Source organism: Leiobunum rupestre, chromosome 6 (assembly GCF_980474605.1).
Source record: "Leiobunum rupestre chromosome 6, qqLeiRupe1.1.hap1, whole genome shotgun sequence".
In the NCBI taxonomy this organism is placed as follows: Eukaryota; Metazoa; Arthropoda; class Arachnida; order Opiliones; family Sclerosomatidae; genus Leiobunum; species Leiobunum rupestre.
In genome coordinates this window covers 38,394,155-38,414,470 of record NC_143389.1, presented here as the reverse complement: position 1 = coordinate 38,414,470, position 20,316 = coordinate 38,394,155, and the positions used below count along the sequence as shown (strand labels likewise).

General features: G+C 37.8%; 3 protein-coding genes across 5 annotated transcripts; all 3 read right to left on the bottom strand.

The window, feature by feature from the left end:
• Positions 1-855: 855 nt before the first annotated feature.
• On the bottom strand, positions 856-5,872 carry LOC149940842 (uncharacterized). The gene is made up of 3 exons (XM_090178497.1): positions 5,729-5,872; positions 3,597-4,545; positions 856-1,127 (listed from the first exon to the last, which is right to left on the bottom strand). The coding sequence occupies exons 2-3, from the start codon at positions 4,508-4,510 to the stop codon at positions 1,022-1,024; spliced, it is 1,020 nt and encodes a 339-aa protein (XP_090034623.1). The 5' UTR covers positions 4,511-4,545; positions 5,729-5,872; the 3' UTR covers positions 856-1,021.
• A 1,494-nt stretch (positions 5,873-7,366) lies between these two features.
• On the bottom strand, positions 7,367-11,527 carry LOC149940841 (uncharacterized). Of its 2 annotated transcripts, none has more exons than XM_090177906.1 (4): positions 11,322-11,527; positions 8,605-8,813; positions 7,965-8,394; positions 7,367-7,901 (listed from the first exon to the last, which is right to left on the bottom strand). In XM_090177906.1, exons 3-4 carry the CDS (start codon positions 8,381-8,383, stop codon positions 7,847-7,849), a joined length of 474 nt encoding a protein of 157 aa, XP_090034032.1. In that variant the 5' UTR covers positions 8,384-8,394; positions 8,605-8,813; positions 11,322-11,527; the 3' UTR covers positions 7,367-7,846. The 2 variants fall into 2 exon arrangements, with proteins under 2 accessions (XP_090034032.1, XP_090034033.1); XM_090177907.1 differs by having other exon boundaries at positions 7,367-7,898; positions 11,322-11,526.
• Positions 11,528-19,105: 7,578 nt separating this feature from the next.
• Positions 19,106-20,113, bottom strand: LOC149940840 (uncharacterized). 2 transcript variants are annotated; one of them, XM_090178734.1, is made up of 4 exons: positions 20,083-20,113; positions 19,641-20,000; positions 19,400-19,607; positions 19,106-19,339 (listed from the first exon to the last, which is right to left on the bottom strand). In XM_090178734.1, exons 2-4 carry the CDS (start codon positions 19,996-19,998, stop codon positions 19,315-19,317), a joined length of 591 nt encoding a protein of 196 aa, XP_090034860.1. In that variant the 5' UTR covers positions 19,999-20,000; positions 20,083-20,113; the 3' UTR covers positions 19,106-19,314. The 2 variants fall into 2 exon arrangements, with proteins under 2 accessions (XP_090034860.1, XP_090034859.1); XM_090178733.1 differs by having other exon boundaries at positions 19,400-20,000.
• Between the last annotated feature and the right edge of the window lie 203 nt (positions 20,114-20,316).

Genomic DNA, 20,316 nt, shown 5'->3' with positions numbered 1-20,316 from the left:
AAAACGTGTCCCGCGAATCCAAGATTTGTTTCGATCTCTATTTACTCTACCTCATGGTCCGTCCAGCTTCTCTACGAAATTTAGCCGGAAATCAGACTTCAGCGACGCCACGTTTGTCCACATTGAATTAAAGTTATCCGTGATTTTCCTATTCCCAGTACTAACGCGAGTCCCCTTAGATTCTTGGTCCATGCATGGATTCTATCATTTTTAAAAAGTCACTAAGATATTTCACTTATTAAAAGCATCTTCGAAAACAAAAATTGATTAAACCTCAATATTATTATCAACTTTACAAAGCCTCAATTTTTATCAAAAAGTTTCTAAAATGTCCAATTATTAAAAAGAGTGTTTGAAATTTGAAAACCAGAATGTACGTATGAATATTGAAAAATATTGAAAAATATTTTCAATATTACGTATTGAGTTACCTATGAAATAGTAAATTGTCTTTAAAAATTTAGTTCTTCAAACAACAAAACAAATATCGCAAAACTTGAGTGCGATCAACACACGAGCCCCCAAGGTATCAATCAAATAGGGATCATTAGTAATGATCCTTGTTAAGGATCTCTTTAACGCGTGTCGTAATTGTTTTACGCCTTTTCCCATATCCAGAATGAAAAAGAAACCTTACGAAATACCGCTAAAGATATCCGCGCTTAATTAGCCCACTTAAATCGCGTTACAGTTTAAAGGCCGACTTTGATTGAAAAATCTCGAGTAAATCATTTCCAAAATGACGTTTCCCCTAGACCCCGTTTCTAGAGCTATTATTCCCGACCAAGGTAGCCCCAGCCCACACTGTCATCATAGCAAAGGAAGGAAAAAGGTCCAATTGTAATTATCGAAAAAATCGAATAACCTTTCTTTAATCGGAAAAGCGTTTATTACATACGTGGTGACCTAATCCAGTAGATCGTTTTACAAATGTTTAAAAAATGGGATTAAAAAAGAATTATAAGAAAACGCGATTTTGATTGATGCGTGATGATATTTGTCGTGTCGCTTTGGTTCAGACTTAACCGGAAGTGGGACGTCTCATGTCAAATCGGAAGAACGGAGCTAGGATGTCCAAGGTGCGATGACCATTTCCGTTGTTGCCCAAGTTTAACGAGAAAATGTTTCTATAAAATAAAAAAACACGTAATTGTTAGTTTGGAAATTTTTGATTAATGGCAGGTTCACAAATTACGAAACGCGCTAAGCGTTACAATCCCAATTTATTAATTATTTTTTTTCTCCTTTATTTTACCATAAGTAACGTAACCACCAGTATCCTATTTTTTTATTCTTACCGAACCTTTTTTCTCCAACATCCTAACCCAGCTAGAGCTCTGCGTAACAGATAAATTAACTGACAAAATTTAGATTAATCGTAAATGTTTTGGTTAACTGTTTATTTATGGATATTATCCATGGATAAACAACGATTTGACATGAAAAAATAATTTATATTAAAAATAAAATAAGTGGTTAATTTTATCCAAATGCCGAGCTCTAAAGCCAGTTTCGACTTTGGACTTGCATACGAACTTACATTTAGTAATATATTATCGTCCTTGGTGAAATAATCACAGTTTAGTAGTTTAGAGCCAAGGGGGCTCTGGGCGGAACTAAATCTAGATTACGCAATAATTCCGAATCAGTTCGGTGATACGGTTTGCTGGTTTTCATACTTATCGGTTTTATGTTACTTATGATAATATTAAGATTAGGTTTACTAGAAGTAAAACAATATAAAATATACTTATTTCAGAGTAATTTAATAATATTTAAGTTTACGGTGCTATTATAATTATGGGGCGATTCAAAATATTTGTTACGTAATTTACGAACAGCCCAAAGCTTGGCAACAGGTAAACTTAAAATTTCACTTTTTAGTAATATTGAGATTGATATTAGAGAGTTTTGGCACCAAATAAAATTTACAAACGTGAACGCCTGAAGGTTCCATAATATCGGTTAAAAAATTATATTCCTGTTTGGAAAAGTCTAACGTCTACATCCCTAAATGTCGATCGTTAATTTGGCACCAAATGGTAAGCTATAGGTATGAAAAACAATAGGATGGTTTTCATTATAAACTGGAACGTTTTTAACTCGGGAATTGTAAGGAATCATTTCTCCGGAACCGTAATTACTGTATTTAAACTATTTGGCGATTTCCTAACTAGCTTTTTGGTATTTTTTTTTAAATTGAAAGGAAAATTTTAAGCTTCAGCGAGTACAAGCGGGTGGGATTATTATCGCAAAATAAACGTAAGTACGACAATGAACGATTTCGGCTAATGATAATCTATTACGAAATTTTGAAGGAAACTGTCACTTTATTGGTCTCTTAGTTTGTTTATTTAATGTACTTAATAATTCATCATTATTTTGCCAAAGTAAGTATTATTTCTACTGTTGAAAGCGTTTCAATAAGCCTTGGTTGATCTTTCAAATTAGCTCGGACAACGTTATCTGACAGTTCCAAAGACTAGTAATAGCACGAGTTAAGGTCAGTATATAGCTAATTAACGATTTATATGGTCATTGTCCAAACAGATCAATAACAAAATTCGAAGTGTTATACTTTTGTTATTATCTAACTTATGTTATTAAGAAGTTAAGGATATGCTACGCGTTCTCTGGCGATGAAGCCGTTGGCCATTAATGTGGTTGAAATTTTTCTTTGGCTTCTTGGTGTTTAAGTTTACTTCAGCTCTCAATTAAGATTTACATTACTTTTAGCGGTAATTAGGGAAAATTTTAAAACTATCAGAAAAAATATAGAAGCGACCTTGTCTTTTTTTCAAGGACTCGCGAACACTCGTACTTTTGTTTGGCAAGAAACGTGATGTATTCCGTCGATGGAAATATTTTTTCCCCCCTAATAAGGATTTTGGTAGCTATACTGTAATAAAAACACGAGTTTTCAACCCTGCAGATATCATTTAAACGGAAGCTTGAATTTATTATTTAAGGTTTAAGTAAACCTTAACGAAATTTACATCTTTAGCCCAAGAAACAATTATAATTTAAACGCAATTTTAATTATGGTTTACTTAGCTTCCATTAAGATCTAATTATAAGAACGGTTAGATAAAAGTTTGATCCTTGGAATATTAAGATTTAGCCGATATAAAATTTAAAAATTAATATATAATTAATTGGGTGTATAGCTACGCTAACACCCATCAACGTAATTCCCCCCAAGTAAGGGAATTTACATAATTTCGTAACCTTAGAAAAGACTTAGGGTTGCCACAATATTTTCAGATTCAAATTCCCTAACCATTTTAAGCGAGTTTAAGAACCAAAATTAGCCAATTTTTTTGCTTTATATTTTACTTTTATCAGAAGTTTATAAATTTAAATCCACCTACATTTTAGTACCAAATTATTATAGCAACGTAAAAAAGTTAGCAAAAACTAAATAATAATCATAGAATTTGTCAGTGTAAAATTACCTTCAAAAAGGGTCAAGATAAAATTTAATTCCCCGACTTTTTACAAATTCTTAATTTCCTGACTTTTTCTGTCCATTTTTTCCCTGATTTCCCTTACGTGTGGCAGCCCTGTATCAGATTTGAGATTGTAAATGTACTTACGGGATGTGGATATTCAAGTCAACTGGTTTTCTTCCGGTAATCGAGGTGTCTACGGCTCTGTTCGGGCTGGCCACTTTCACATCGACCAGAGGAGGGAAGATGCTTCCGCTCCCGACTCCGACGTCGGTTCCGTGAGACTCGCTGGGATAGTAAGCGTCGACGGTTTCAACATCCCCGACTCCGATTTTGCCCAGTCCTCCGACACCGACGTTGACGTTGGAATGCGGCGACTGAACGTCTACGCCGACCAATCTGGAATCGTATCCGGAACCGCCTACTCCTACGTTCACTTTAGATCTCGGTGAATTGACTCCGACATCGACGAACCTGGATCCGCTCGATCCTACTCCGACGTTGACGTTTGAGTGGCGTGACCTCGCTCCGACATCGACGAAACTCGACCCACCAACACCAACATTCACTTTCGATTTTTGGGTGTTGACGCCCACATCGACCAGCCTGGATCCGCTCGATCCTACTCCGACATTGACGTTCGAGTTGGGTGATCTCACTCCGACGTCCACGAGTCCGGTCGGTCCTCCGACACCAACGTTGACCTTGGAATGAGCTGATCTTACCCCAACGTCCACTAGACCAGAACCGGTTGCTCCGCCGACTCCAACGTTAACTTTGGATCGCGGCGAGTTGACATCGACACCGACTAATCTGGGTCCTCCGTTAAGAACGCCTACGTTGACCTTACTCCGTGGGGAATGTACGCCAACGTCGACCAGACCCGATCCAGTTCCGACTCCGACGTTGACGCTGGTGGGTGGATGGACGTCGTGGTGGTGTTGGACCTCGGTGTCCCTGCCGACGTAATAGACGTCGTTGTCTATATCTCTTCCGGGTGGGGCGGCCATAGCTACCATCGCGGCAACGGCCAAAACAACGGCGATAATTGACGAAGACATGGCTGATTTCCTTCGAGTCTACAACTTGCAATAACCTAAACCGAAATAATACACAATTACATTCACATTTCAAGCACGGTTATACGAAAAAGACACGTCTACCCAGTACTTAAAACTCCCAAACAATTTTAAAGGGGCGTAGCTCAATCGGTAACCCATTTTAATGCATAATCAACTTTTTATTTGTTTATTGTCACGTAAATGTTTCTCGATAGTATACCGCCGCGTACCCTCAAACTCTCGCGCTGAAAATTCGTTTTGGGAGAAACTGGCGTTACTGGTTGGAAAAATTTCACGGTCTAAAAAGCGCTAGATTTTTATTCTTCATTATTTCATTTCCTTTATTTAAGAACGGTTCCTTGGTTTAACGGATTGTCTACAGTTTTCAAATTTCGCCACAGTCGACAAATTTACAGATACATATCTACGTACGTCTATACTTATTGCGAAACTATAATACTATATTTTATTTCCAACCGTAACACTAAATCGATACAAATTTTCTAGGAAACAATTTTTCGAAGTAAAGTATTTCTTTTACTAGTCTTAAATTAGACTATGAATACCCGAAAATTTTCCGCCTGGCGTACAATAGTTAAAAGGAAAGTTTTCGGCTTTTTAAAAAAAAACGATTATTGTTTACATTTCCGAGTTAAATTTGGGATTCTATTAATTAGTCTTAAGAGCGATCAGATTTGAAGGGCAAACATGATTAAAATTATTTGAAAAGGTAAATAACCCTATCGGTTTTTTTTTCTTCGAAAAATATATTCAAGTTTTTCAAGTACACGTAGTAGTTTTGAAACGGCGCTCGGACTAACTGAAGACCGAATAAATCGTTTTTAAATTATCGGTTCTGTTGGAAATATTTTTATACGCGTAAAAGTGTCGCGAAATACCTCGGGGATATTATTAAAGCGAGCGAGGTTTACCCAACTTAAACGTGGTTCGCTTCAAATACGTACATACTGTACTTCCCTCTCAGAATAAAAATATAACGTCTGGTAACTTTTCGCGATTTTTAATTATACGAAAACGGGTAAATTCAAATATTTAATGATGTATTAACGATTTAGAAAAAAGTCCTGGCTTTTGATTAAATTTCAATTAAAAAGACCTTGGTCAATAATTTAAAAACGTCGAATTTAATTGGTAACTGCGCAGTTGACGTTATATTATTTTCCGTAAGAAATAATTATTTAAAGAAAGAGTATTTACCTGGAACGTTGTAAAAACTAAATATATCCGATTGTTGCTTTCCTGATAGAGCGAGGATCGAAAGCGTCTTGCGCGGCGAACAACTTTCACTGAGTGTGGTGATTTCCGAACTGCCCGATTGATACAATGCTTCTTAAAAGGGGCGATTGAACCAAAGAGTTTGAGGGGGGGGGGGGTTTGATGCTACTGGTTCTTCCCGGAAAGCGCGTTCACGTTGGGGGACCCCCAAAAAAATACGTATTGCCCGTACGGAAGCAAAAATTCCAAAGGTTTTTCGGCACTTATCTCCTCCCTTCACCCCCAAACTGCAATCCGTCTATTTCGAAACGAAGCAAAACACTTTTTTTCCCGGGGATTTGCTCGAATTGGCATGTTTTGGAACTTTTTTGGGGGGTTTCTCTAATCTATTATACGGGCCTACCCTTATCAAACTCTTGGTCAACTTTTGCAAAACCTTGAACTCTTTCATCGGACGGTTTTTCTGTCGTAGGGTTTTACCCCTGACTCACTTGAAACCCCAAATGCCAAAGTAGTTTGACATTTTATTTTAATTCGCGCGAATAGTTTTAGTGAATCGTTTCAGTTGTAAATTATGACAATTTTTCTTAATTAATTGATAATAATTAAATCTTTCAATTAAATAGTACCCATCAAGTACCATTTCGTAATTTTAAATGTCACAGTTGGTTATCTCGTTAATTTAAATTTGCCCAGTTTATTGCCTCTTTATGAACTATTAAAAATGTATGGAAGTTGGTCGTTTGAAATAGCACATTTTTATCAGGGAAACTAGTTTATTGGAAGCGGATCCGTTGATAAATCCATTTTTAATTAGAAATATATTTTTAATTCAAATAGCATCAATATTTTAAAGAACTTACATATAGGAAGAAAATTGGGATAAATAAAGGAAAAATAGGATAAAATGAATTAAACAATAAGAGAAAACGGTTGTCAAAATTGTTTAAAGGGGGGTATTAACATTCAAAATAAAGTTGATAACCGATAGAAATAGTCAAACACTATCGCCTAACAGTGTTGGAAATAAGCATCTTTAAAAACTAGGACGTTTTAAAGACTTCTGAGGGTAAAATATCAACTATTTTAATTTCTTCAGACTTTTAAGTTAAAATATAGGATATTATAGGAAATGTAATGAAATTATAGGAGAAAAAAGGAAGGACGTTAAATTATAGGAAAAATAGGAACTGTGGTCACCCTGGAACTGAAGTACTAAATGTGATATTGAACACTTTTTTTGACGAAACTACTACCAAGGTTCGGACTAAGATATTAAAGAGCTACATGAACGGGGCTGATAAACAAACTGTATACTCCTACATGAAATGGTGGGTAAAAATGGCGACCCACCCAGCAAAATTTGAATTTATATGAAAGACGCTATTTCGTTAAACGTCGTCTGAAACGCGGACGATTTAAAACTGAAAACGCGAGACAGGAAATTCGTCTATATATAAATAAAAATTTCGCAGGGTGGGTCGACCTTTTTACCCACCTTTTAATATAGGCGTATACATTTATACGTATGCCTATTACCCAGGTACTTGTTGACAAGTAATTAAAAAGTCAATGAATAGAGACAAAGTTAGACTTTAAAACGAATCTCACATTTGTTTTATTTGCACAAGTCCACGGGGAAATTATTTACAAAAGATTTGACATGGACACGCACGAAATTTACACAAAGAAGACAAACGGGACGCCACAAACATAGAGACAACACGTAAAATGATCATCCAATTTAAAATGAAGGAATACGCGATTTGAGGAATTACTAGAAGGAAGACCTTTCGGACTAGCCGTCGGCCGAGGAAGAGATTTTCAAAGTTTTAGATAGGGTTTCAAAAGAATTGGTTTTTACAGAAAACTACCTAAAAATTTCTTCCCTTAGTTTTGTTTCGAGGGAAAAAGGCTTTTCGAGACCCAACCAAACGTACATTCGAATTCGCAATCAGTTCGGTCCAGCCAATTCTCAATTTGTAATCAACCTTTCCTCGCTCTCCGTTCAGTGGCGCGGTTTGGTTGGGCTTCGATTCGGCCGCTTCCTTCGAACGAAGCCCCTGTATCTCCGAAGCGCGACGAACTCGCCGTTCAGGTTTAACGTCTTCGGTAACCTCCCAGTCCCGGCAATCCGCTGCTTAGTCCGCCGCTGCTTAAAGAACACGAACCACGTTAGGATCCGTCGATACGAAAAGAGTGAGAAGCGGTCACTTACAAGGAGCTTCCGAGGCTGCTGGGTCTCAAGGATGAGAGCCCGAAGGATCCACCGGAGAAGGGAGAGGAACTGCTGCCGAAGGGCGAAGATGCGCTGCCGAAGGGCGAAGATGCGCTGCCAAAGGGCGAAGATCCTCCGAGACCCGGGTATCCTCCGTATCCGCCGCTGGATCCGAGACCCGGGTAGGACGGAATGGAACTGCTAGCGGCTCCGAGAAGGCTGCCACCGGCCGGGCTGGAACTGAAAGGAGACGCTCCGTAAGGGGAGCCCAGGCCTCCGTAAGGGCCGCCGTAGGGTCCTCCGAGACCGGGTGGCGGCCCGTACGGGGAACCGTAAGGAGAAGGCCCGTAGGGATATCCTTGGGAATGAGCTTGGTACACCGCCAAGAGACAGACGACGGCAGAGACGAGGAAACGCATCTTGGTTGTTGCTGCAAGAGAAACCAAACAACGCCGCTTTAATCCCTCGACTTCGACGGGCGGACGGTTAAATCAAGACGGTCAAACCTCCGACCGTAGTTGACTTAACTCCGCCGCGAATCCATCGTGGTATGTCGAGCACCGAATAATCCAACGAACCCGTCTACCGCGTGCTAACACCGTAATTCTCGGGGCTGTTTAAGAAGAAGACGCTCTCCTACCTTTTTAAGAGTCGGAGGATGTTCTCGCAGGGAGAGATGGAAGAAGTTTTGATACGCTTTCTGGATGGAGAAGCCTCTTTATATAGAGAAGCGGCTGTCCCTTATTCCAAGATGGAAACTGGAGCAGCGGACTTCCCTGACCTTGCCGCGAATTCCCCCGCGTATCAGCGTGGCTCTCTTTCTCCGGCGAAGATACAGTTTTAGGTGACCTAGAGAGAAGAGACTCCCAGAAAAACCTCCCAGCCAAAATTTGATCGAATTAAAAAGAAAGAACCGATTTTTGGTCTCGATGTTTCCTCGTTGGATAGAAAAAGCGGCTTCGGCTGGCGAGGATCAGCCCATTCTTCTTCTTGTTCCATCGAAATTACGAAAATATTTGTGGCCTTTAACGCGGATTGTTTTTTACGTCATTTTTCCTTCGATCCGCGCTCTTTGTAGTTTAATCTTCTGAAACACGGTTCTGCTCTAATGTTTCGCGTAATAAATATTACCCTTTTTAGCCCGTGTTCACCCACGATTTTTACCTATTCCCCACCCTGGGTAAATTTTATTTTGGGTTTTGTTTGTCGCGTTTCTAGGAAATGTATTTTTCAAACGTTGATCCCGCCAAAACTCTTTATTTCACACGCGCGCTTCGTCGCGCTTTTTTTGTAAATTATATTCCGTGACTCTATAGTATTTTCATTTTATTTACGAGTTGATTTTTATAAATAGTTATTCTATCTGGGCGTTTATGCCAGCTATTTTAAAATCGACCAAATATATTTATTTTAAACGTTTAAAGAAATTACCATAACTAATTTGATGAGGGTAAAGTTCAATAAATGAATTCAAGTGATTACATTATTTGAATTATAGCTAGCAACAATTTAATTCATTCGTATACTTTATTCGTTTCAGCTTCGGGAACAAAATTAAGTTTATTTTCATTTTTAGTAACCAAAAAAAAACTCGCGCATTTCATATATAAGCGCGGGGAAAAATGAAAATTTATAATAGTATTTTGGTCAACTAATTATATATTTTAGTACCTATTTATTTACGCGTATTTAATTAGACTCCTCCCGTATCCTAATATTACAACCTAGTTTTCGTGATGCTTATGCTTATTTTGGCACGTCTGTCAATGGTTTAATTATTGTGATTTTTCACTTTTAACAACGAAGCGTTTCTTTCTAGGCGTTTATAATCTGCGGGATGATCAGTGAAACCACAGACCACTTACCCCAAGAAGGACTCGCATCAAACTCGAAAAAAAGGTGTCTCAAAAGTAATGCGGCTTTTTTTACAGAAAATAGCACGTTAAAATTCTTTATTTATTGAAATAAAAATAAAAAAGACGTGCGCGAGCCAGCTTCTACAATACATTTTTAATAGACGCTAAAAGAAATTATTAGCATGAAAATAAAATAGATAAATGAAATAAAAACTTAAAACGCGTGAATCTCAATGAAATCACCGATTTTTTTCGTCGCAATTGCAATTATTTATTCTGATCATAAAATCAAATCACGCGGGCTTAGAAATATTCATCTGCCAATTAGATTATTTCTTCCGAACCAGCGCGCGCCTATTTATACAATGTAACCGTTGAAGGTTTTCAAATTAATTTCTTTTAAGATCTATGGTCGCGTATTTGTACCCTTAAAGCTGCCCCTACTTGCCGTTAGATGGCGCGCTCTTAAAAAAGGCGCGTCACATTCGAGATATAAAAGAATTTATATTACTAGCAGCGATACATGTCCTTCTTGGGGGTAGGTGGTCTGTGGTGAGACCAAGCAATTATTGCTTATCAGCGTCTGATTTTGACCTCTTTCTTTGTGGCGCCCGTTTGATTTCTTCGCTTTCGCTCAACCGTGAATTTTGACCAACTTTTTCCAAAGCTTCCCAAAGTGAAGAAAATAAAACATTAACTATATTTATTTTTATTTCTTTAATTAACCACAAACGCCACCAACCATCTCAGTCAATATAATCATTCTTAAATGGATTGCTACTCAATTAATTTGGTAGTTGTTTTAAAGAAATTCTAGATATTTACTTGAGCGACAAATCTTCATCTCGGTCTAATTACAGGGACTAAAAATTTAATAATTGTTTTATTTATATAATATCTAATTTTGTTATTAAGTATAAAATAGGTTTACTAAAATGACGAGCAAAAGTAATTTAAGGGTTTGAATCTATATTTGGCTAGTTATACCCTTTTCAGACAAGGCCTCTTAAACCATACCATACGGCGTTTAGTTAAGAACCGTACATTTTATATTGTAGTATATTTACAAAAATTGAATTTGGTTTAGTAAACCTGGTTTTTAGGCTTAACCTTAAAAGGGTTTTGGTTTCAATATTCGAATGGAAGTTGTTTAACATAAAATGACCGTATTAAAATATCTAGTTTATAGGGTACCAAATAAAACAATTATATTACATGCCTAATAGGTTTGTTATTCAATTGATGTGTTTCAAGGAAACCGTTCGCGAATATATAAATATGTAAAACCAGCCACTTTCATCGGCTCAAGCCAAATCAAAAGTGAACCAGAATTTCGCGTCTGCGATTCTCGCCGTCAATCAGTTCCAATAAACGCGAACGTAAAAGGCAAACTGTGACCGCGGGGCACGTACGTATAAGGCTAATGGGGCCGTGTTTTCTAGTGATCGACGTTTCGCAAATTTTCAGACCTGAATATAGAGATTTTTAATAAACGCTTTACCTTCCTCGTTACGGGCACTTTTAGAAAGTCGTACTATTTTCTTCGTAATCTCCCATTTTATTTAAATAGAAACTAATTAATTTCTCGGAGCCAAAGAAGCTTTAATGAAATTTCCTCTAGGAATTATGATTTGGTTTCTGCTTCTTCTCCGATATTTTTAAAACCGATTTCCCCTTTTATTCGCCTGAATAAATGGCGCTTATAATTTAACTGGCGAAAGTAAATATTCAAATAACGATGCGGCTCGTTTAGACCGGGCTGGTCGTATTTTTCAAAAGTGCCTATTCAATGAGAAAATAAATTATGGAATAAAGATCCATTGTGCGAAATTTTTTGCTTTCGCCCGGATTCAAGGTTAAAAGTTGCGAGCAAATATAATTTTGACGTATTGGAAAGTGGTTTGTGAAAGCATATATTATTCAGTTTTAATTCGGAGGGGTATAGAAATGACGATATTGCAGAGTTGTTTGGTATTGTGAATGGTTGGTATTTTGCCTGGAGCTAATCTATTAAGTAATCAAATCTAAACGGAATTGCATCACTTCAGGAAGAACCACAAGTGTATAATATTGTACCATAAGTTTGTCACTTTGGGGAATATTTTACTGAGAGCTAGCCACGGAGTGACGTCATCACAAGAAGAAAATCTCCCCCTAGCGAGGCGCTGTCAAAGGCTACGTGTGACGCGTTAGCAAACGGACGCAAAACGGTCTAATCCCGTAATGCCGTCTTTCTAGTGAATAGCTCTCAGTAAAACGTTTGCGTATGAAGAATAGGAAGCGTCACACTTATGGTACAATATTATACACTTATGGATGAACTGTGCATTTTTCAGAATTTTATTGTGGAAAATGAAGTATGTTGATTTTAAATCGATATTAGTTTTGATTCGTTTAATAATTTATTATTAATCTTAATTTATCATTATTTTTCCAAAAGAGATTCGTCGGAAAAGGAGATATGTATTTTTCCTTATCTTTACAATAAAGAGAAAAAGTGTTTATTTTGCAATTGTGATAATGGTTTGGATGATGACATCCAACGATGCAACTTTAAAAGTTTCAGTGGTTTGGAAATTCTAAGGCTTTTTACGCTTTATCTTGCCAAAGCTTACGAAGTTTTAATAGGAAAATTTATTAGGATTTAGCAACTAAATCAACGGTGACGTGATAAATATTTAGTAAGTAAGCACTAAACGAAAAAGGCGGGGGGGGGGAGGGGGGAGAAAACTACTCCGAATAACAAAATTTCAAACCATTAATTATTTTTAAGCGTTGACGTTATTAAAAGTAACATAAATAACTGTTTCCCCCTTAATTGGTTTTAACTTTAGCTAAGTGCTGGCCACAGCTAAGCCTATTCTTTTTTCTAAGCTTAGCTTAGATTAGGTTAGGTTCACGATCTAAAAGGGAGAGTGGCGGATACAGAAAAAATCCAAGGGGGGGGGGAGGGTGCGCTAAAATACATCTTGAGCTATGGGTGTAATTACAAATCATCAAGCGTCAAGGGGGGGGGGGGGGTCCCCATATGTATCCGCGACTGAAAAGGGATTAGTTAAGAAACCAGATACATATCTCACCTATGCCTAGTACTGGTTTATTTTTGTAATTTTATTGGTTTAAACATTTTCTTCGCTTATGGGCGCTAAAAGTCTAAATACGGCACTGGCTGTAGTAGTCTTCAAGGAGACAGATTACGCTTCCTGACTAAATTTTTAGCCAATGAAGTTGCGATTTTAAAGATGGTAAATCAAAATCAAATCTTTGAAAAGCGTTGCCAAATGTATTGACATCTTCTGAGTCTAGAAAATTGTCATTCTGAGGGTCAGATAGTAGGCCTATTTCGAAATATTTTCAAGAGCGAGAGCTGGACATAACTAGGGAGCTTAGGTTAGTACGAATACGTATTATTAGGGGCATTTTAATTTCTTAGAACTAGCCACAGTTTCCGCCTCATAACCCCACTTTTGATAATGGCGGTCAGCTCACCCTCCCGACCTGAAAAATTCCAGATTGAATTACTAGAAAATTTCCAGATTGAATTACTAGAAAAATTCCAGATTGAATAATTAGCAAAAATCCAGATTAAATTACTAACAAAATTCCAGATTGAATTATTAGCAAAAATCCAGATTGAATTACTAACAAAATTCCAGATTAAATTACTAACAAAATTCCAGATTAAATTACTAACAAAATTCCAGATTGAATTATTAGCAAAAATCCAGATTGAATTACTAACAAAATTCCAGATTAAATTACTAACAAAATTCCAGATTGAATTATTAGCAAAATTCCAGATTGTATAATTAGCAAAATTACAGATTGAATTATAAGCAAAAATCCAGATTCAATAATTAGAAAAATTCCAGAATGAATTATTAGCAAAATTTCAGATTGTATTATTAGCAAAATTCCAGATTGTATTATTAGCAAAATTCCAGATTGTATTATTAGCAAAATTCCAGATTGAATTATTAGCAAAATTCCAGATTGAATTATTACCAAAATTCCAGATTGTATTATTAGCAAAATTCCAATTTGAATTATTAGCAAAATTCCAGATTAAATTACTAGCAAAATACCAGATTGAATTATTAGCAAAATACCAGATTAAATTACTAACAAAATTCTAGATTAAATTACTAATAAAATTCCAGTAAAAATGTAAGAAGTACCTGCACAAAATACGAACGAAGCATCTTAAAATTTTAATTATCAATAGAATTGAATAGAAACCACATCGTTTTCGTTTTCAATCTAGGTGCACCACTTTAAACAATGTTTACAAAAGCTTTATTCCATCTTCTTAAAATACCTGGAATTTTGAATAGACGCGACCGCTTATCTCGGAGATTAATCGGGCCACCCCGCCCTGCCTTTCAAACCTCACCTCAAAACAATGGCTCTAACACCAAAGAAAGAACAAACCAAAACTGAAAAGTTGGAAAGTGTTTTGCCGCTGCTGGGTCAATGGCCAGATTAAAACACAAACAAGTCGGATAACTCGCGGTAAATTGTAGAATCGGAATAAACGCTGTCCTGATAAGAAAAGAAAGAAAATGGTTTAAATAAAGACGGGTTTTTCCCCGACGCGAGCCCAAACAAAACAGAAACCGCTCGTAAAATGAGAACGAACACGTCGAAGAAAGCGCGCGAGGTTAAGAAAGGAGGGGGTGACAGAGGGGACGAAGACATTTTAAAAGGGACCCGACATTGAACGCGAATCCAGCGAAAAATGAGGTCATTCTCCTAGATAAAACTCCACGAAAAAGTCGTCTTTCATTCCCAAATGTATGAAAATTATAGCTCTCAATTTCTCTCAATTTCGGATGCGCGTGTGCCTGTTACTTCTCATTAATACTTTTTCTAATCTGGTTTCAATTGAAGAAATTTACAAAGTGTAAAATGACTCCGCGGGTGACCCTTCGGGGGCATCTCCAAATCTACGCGGAGAGGGAAGGATCGAAAACGAAGAACTAGAAAATAATGGCCCAGTCGATTTCAAGGTCACGATGAGAGCGCCCCTTTACAATTGTATCCCCGTTATAAATCAGCCGACAGAGGTTTGGGGTCATCTTTCGACCTAGATGCGTTTTCTCTCTCCCTCTCGTCCACGTGGATGTCCGTTTCGTTCGTCTGCCTCCAGCCTTCGAGTATATTGTTCACTTTGTGACGGATTTCTTGGAAGTGTCGAGGAAACGCGCTCTCGTTTTCCTAATTGAGCTAGTTCCAATTCCAGTCGCGTCGAGTCTCGCGAGCACGTTTGCCTTTTTACTTTTATTGGTTATATTGAATGATTTAAATCTGGTTCATACTCTTCGAGCGTTTTAACATCCCGTACGCGTTTGGAATTGTAAGTTGAAAGCCCCCTAAGATTGCCCGTACACGTGGAAGAGGAAATTATTTAGAAATCTTGGACAGCAAAGCTTGTTGACTTGATGAAATGTCTTCCCGCGAAAAGCCAGACCTCCCCGTCCGTAACATTGGATTCTTAATATCTTTACTTTTAATAAGTGACGCGTTTGACCGTGAAGTTGCACTTAATTGGTCTTTCATAGAATCCCTTGTTTTAGGGTTTGGAAATTATGGCCACGGAAGTGTCCAATTTTTATTTTATTACTAATTACAATTTTATTTAACTGCAGGTTTGGTTGGGTTTTGGACCTATGAATTATTAATAATCCGCTAGTTAAATGCCAAATTATTAAACGTATTTGTAAAATAAGTTTACAAAGTTAGGCCTAATATCTTTCACTCATCTGCTAACTTTTTTACTTTTTAAGCACCTGCTTTTCATTTGGGTAAAACGTTTCGCGATTCTCTCGGCAGGAGCGCTGGTGGGCGATGCATTTTGGAGGTTGAGGTTTTTGGTATTGATTCGGGTCTAGTAGTTTCTTGGTTTGCGTCCTCTCCAAAACACGTTCCAATCTTACACATCCCAGGTTGCTTTGTCGAGATAGATTAGTATGTGTATCTCTTGGTGGCTGGCTTCTCCCTGAACCCCGATGTAACGCGTGCACTTTTACAGGCGTTTAAGAGACATTTTTTGAAATTGTACAAAAAGTAACTACAATAATTGTACGTTGGGATCCACTATTTCACCCGATAGTTCCCAATTATTTTAACTGATTCGGTTGATTTTAGATTCAGCCAATTCTTTATCTCCTTTTTTACATTCAAATTGAGTTTCGTATAGCGTGAATTCATTCCTTACGGATATTTTACCAACATTATTTTTACTTCGAGGTGATAGGATTGTTGAAAATGAAACCTTCTATAGCGTGTTTACTATAAAAGGATAAATATGTACGTATATTTTCAATCGCTGAACTCCTCCGGCCCCAGCAAGACACTTTTCCCTCGGGACCGTTGGAGCTTGACTGACTAGATAGGGCGAAAACAGATTAACCTACAAAGTGGAATTTTCGAGAAACTTTTTTTGTTAAGCGTATATTTTTCGCGTCTACGGCTATTCGTAGAAGAGTGACTGACCATGCGATATTTGCAATTCACTCTCTCTCTGATCCATCCTACTAAAGCCACTTCGCGTTCTTCTCACATATATGATCAACCTTCTGGCTGTCTAATCATGTCACGAATTAAACGGGTCAATATTTTTGTGGCCTTTCACAAATTCCCTTTTTATCGAACAGCCTAGTTATTTTCGGGATATGTATTTTAAGTTTCGTTCGCGGTATTCGCGAAGTTATTAGAGTGGGTGGCGGTAGAGGTCGGGGATGGTTAACTTTTATTCAATAGATAAAGCTCTCAAAATTATTCGTAAAATGTTTTGATCAAGTAATTTATATTTCTATATTATCCGATTAATTTTTTGATAAATTTGTAAAATTAATCGGGAAAACGACGTTTTTTTCGATAAAAAGCTCAAATTTTACGAATAATACATGTTTTTTAATCATTTTCCGAAATATTAACCGGTAAATTTCTTTGTTTACATTTTTTTCGAAAAAAAAAACCATTTAAACATGGATAATGATTAACCGTCCCCGACCTCTAGGTGGCGGAGTGGTTAGCACTTGCGACTCGCAGCAAGAGGAATCGGATTCGATCCTAGCTTGTGGCACAGGGTGAAAACTCGGAACAACTCCTTCCACGTGGACTTTGCAAGTTCTCTCCCCACTGGTTTAAAGGGAGTATAACCCCTCTTGTTTTGTAGGGTGCGCTTAGACTACCCATAAAAACTTGTTGAGGTTAACGGTAATAGTGAGTGTAGGGAGCTGTTGGCTCGCCACCACCCTCCTCCGAATTGAAACCCGGGCAGGTCGCGAGATTAGGACCAGGTTGAAAATACGGTGATAAGTTAAAGCTACAGGCTTTATTCGTATAATGACTTTGCTAAGACGAAAGTTAAAGCGATAATTTATAGAAATAATGGCTTTGTTTCGACGAAAGTTATGTATTTATTATAAGGATGCATTTGTTTATGCTAAGGAAGAATCAAGTTCCGCGGTCACAATGCGGTCTAGTTTCCCCCATAAAGAGAGGGATGTGCTACAATCGCGTCAAAGCACGTCAGATTTAGGGAACCAATGAGATGCCAAGTCGATTTGATTGACACTGATGTGGATGGGTAGACTCTAGGGTTGTTAATTTTACGGAAACATTAAACGCGAAAGATTTTTCACAAATCGGAAAAATTAAAAATTTAAACATGTATTATTTTTTAAGGGATTTTATTCATGATGTTTAGTTTTACTTTTGGATTCGACAAAATTAGGTGGAAATGCCGCGAAATTTAAATTGGCTAATCATAGAATGAAAACCTTTTTTCCTTTTTTTTCGGAAAAATACGGTAATTTTCCAGAAATTTTTCCGAATGGGAAATTTTCCGACAACTCTAGGAGAAACACTAAGAACTGCCTCAACGTAGTCATTACATAAGTACAATAGTTCTTTTTATAAAGTAACGTGGCCTTCTTGGTGGCTCTTACGTCCCAGTCTCTTACTTTTAAAAGTCTACGAGCGCGCCCTACAGTCACCAGAAGAAATTAGCTATTTCTAGCGCAAATCGCTCGTGCGAAAAATGTACTAATAAAGCGATGTCTTGTGACGTAAGATGCAACATTTTAACCAGTTGGGCAAGACCACCTTTTATTTTAAATAAATTATTGGTTAAAGCGTTGGTTGCACGAAATTTTAGCTATGGCTAATTAACGATTCATTAGAAAGAGCAAACATTTTATAGCAAGTACAGAAAATTTCATCAAAATCGGTTAAGCGGTCTTTGAATTGTTATATAAAGAAGTCAAAATGGTGGAAATCGAGTTGTTCTGCGTATTTCCAGGCTTCTAAAATTATTTTCTGCACCCGTGACGTCAGAAAATGCAAAGCGTATCATTGGCTAATTGTCTGTAATACATTTCTTTACATCTGGGATTAAAAGCAGGTAGGAAAAAATACTAAGCGGTTTAAAAATCTCGGACCGTTTGAAAACTTCTACAAGTAAACAGAATCCCTCCAAATTCAGTTCCTTCTACTTTAGGAATAAAACTACAGCATCGATTTGCTCGTGCTACGGAGGAGGAAATTTCGCGCCAAATATCTGGATTTTGGGGAGCGAAAAAGGTCAGTTTTGGACCCAAAATTAGTACACTTAGGATTGCAAATTTGTTTCAACAATGACATTTTTGGAAAGAGAACTCAATCAATATATTACAATTAGTCTCAGCTATTGTATTTGTGTTATATGCACTCGCGAATTTATTGTAAAATAGGTTCCTCCCAGTTACAAAAGGGATCCTTGTAAATAGGAGAGTAATAAAGAATTAATTCATTCATTCTAGTGCTCGGAATTGTTTATTCATTATCCACAAAATTTCCGATTTATTTAACAAAAGTTGGTAATAATTTTCACTTATTTAATTATGTTTTTTTTACGCAACCAAGCATTTATTTGAATTAAAATGGAATTTATTTAAATAATTGTTTGTTTTATTTAAATAATAGGCTTATCCACTTTCAATTATTTAAACATTTTACAATTATTATTCAAATATTGGTTATTTAAATAAATATTATTTAAATATCGCCGAACTTATTTTATCCATGGATAAAAGTTAATCGAACGCCGACCTCTAATTCATTCATTCAAAACAAGCCCTCATTCGTTCGATTTTATATTACTATCGACTTTTCGCGCGACCAACACTTTAAAGTGTACTCATGAAATAGCGTTGCCCTTTTTGTATTAATTTCTAGAAACTTAGCGTATGGGAAATAATCAAGACTATCTTAAAAATAAAACGTATTTGGACAGGACGATATTTATTGGACGATCACACGACGCAAAACGATTAAAATCTATTAAACTATTTACAACAGAAAAAAAATATTGCGATTCTTTCAAATAACAAAATGCAGGAACCTCTATAAAAGTATTATTTTTTCCGAGATTGATATGGGACTGGTAGAGTCCTCGCTTTTGACACATCAATCGGAACGATGGCTTTGTTCTTCTCCATTGGCACTTCTTAAGAGTAGTAGTGGGATGGGATGCTGCGGATATCAAAAGGAAATGAGCGTTTGCGCGTGTACTCTCGAACATGGTCTACTTACTTCGAGCTGCCCGACGCGGCGTACTCCGAGCTACCCAAGGACGAATAAGAAGACGGACTTCCTTGGGATTCCAAGAAAGAAGCGTAGCTGGGGATTCCTCTGGATCCGGATGATCCGCTACTGAATACTGGCGACCCGTAGCTGCCGCCTTCGCCGTAGCTGCCGCCTCCGAATCCGCCCGAGGAGCCTCCGGACAATCCCGAGCTACCTCCGTAGCCGCCGGACGAACCACCCGAGCTACCTCCGTAGCCGCTGGAGGAACCACCCGAGCTACCTCCGTACGAACCGGACGAGCTTCCGCCGCCCAATCCGGAGCTGCCTTCGTAGGCGCTCAAGCCTGGCGAATATCCGCCCGATGAAGAGCCTCCACCGAGCTCGCCACCTTCGTAACTGGACGCCGAAGCGAATGGGTTACCACCAGCGCCTCCGCCGTAGCTTTCGAGACCGCTGCTTCCCCCTGGTGAGCTTCCGCCGAATTGCAAAGAAGAGTAGTCGATTCCGCCACCGTAGCTAGGACGGCCGTAGCCGCTCGACGACCTTTGTCCCCGAGCATTCTCCGCTCCCAAGAGACAGGCCAAACCCAAGATAATGAACTTCATCGCTATATAAAAAGAGAAAGAGAACGCGAAATCGGTCCAGTCCGATCTGCGTTTTTCTTTTATAATCCAAAGAACGTGTCTTACTTTAGAAAGTAAGGTGAAGCTCGCTCGAAGTATGTCTCGAAAATGAAAGACTGTTGGCACGTCGCCCCCTATTTATATTAGAAGGAAATGAGCGGCAGTTTCTCCGATTGCAGCGTGCCGAAAATTCTCGTTTCGATCTTCTCACAGTTTTAGATTTTTTTATTTTTTTTTTACATTAATAATTTTTACGCTTTATTTTTCCCGGGAACTGGTTGTTCCAGAACGGGCGCGATG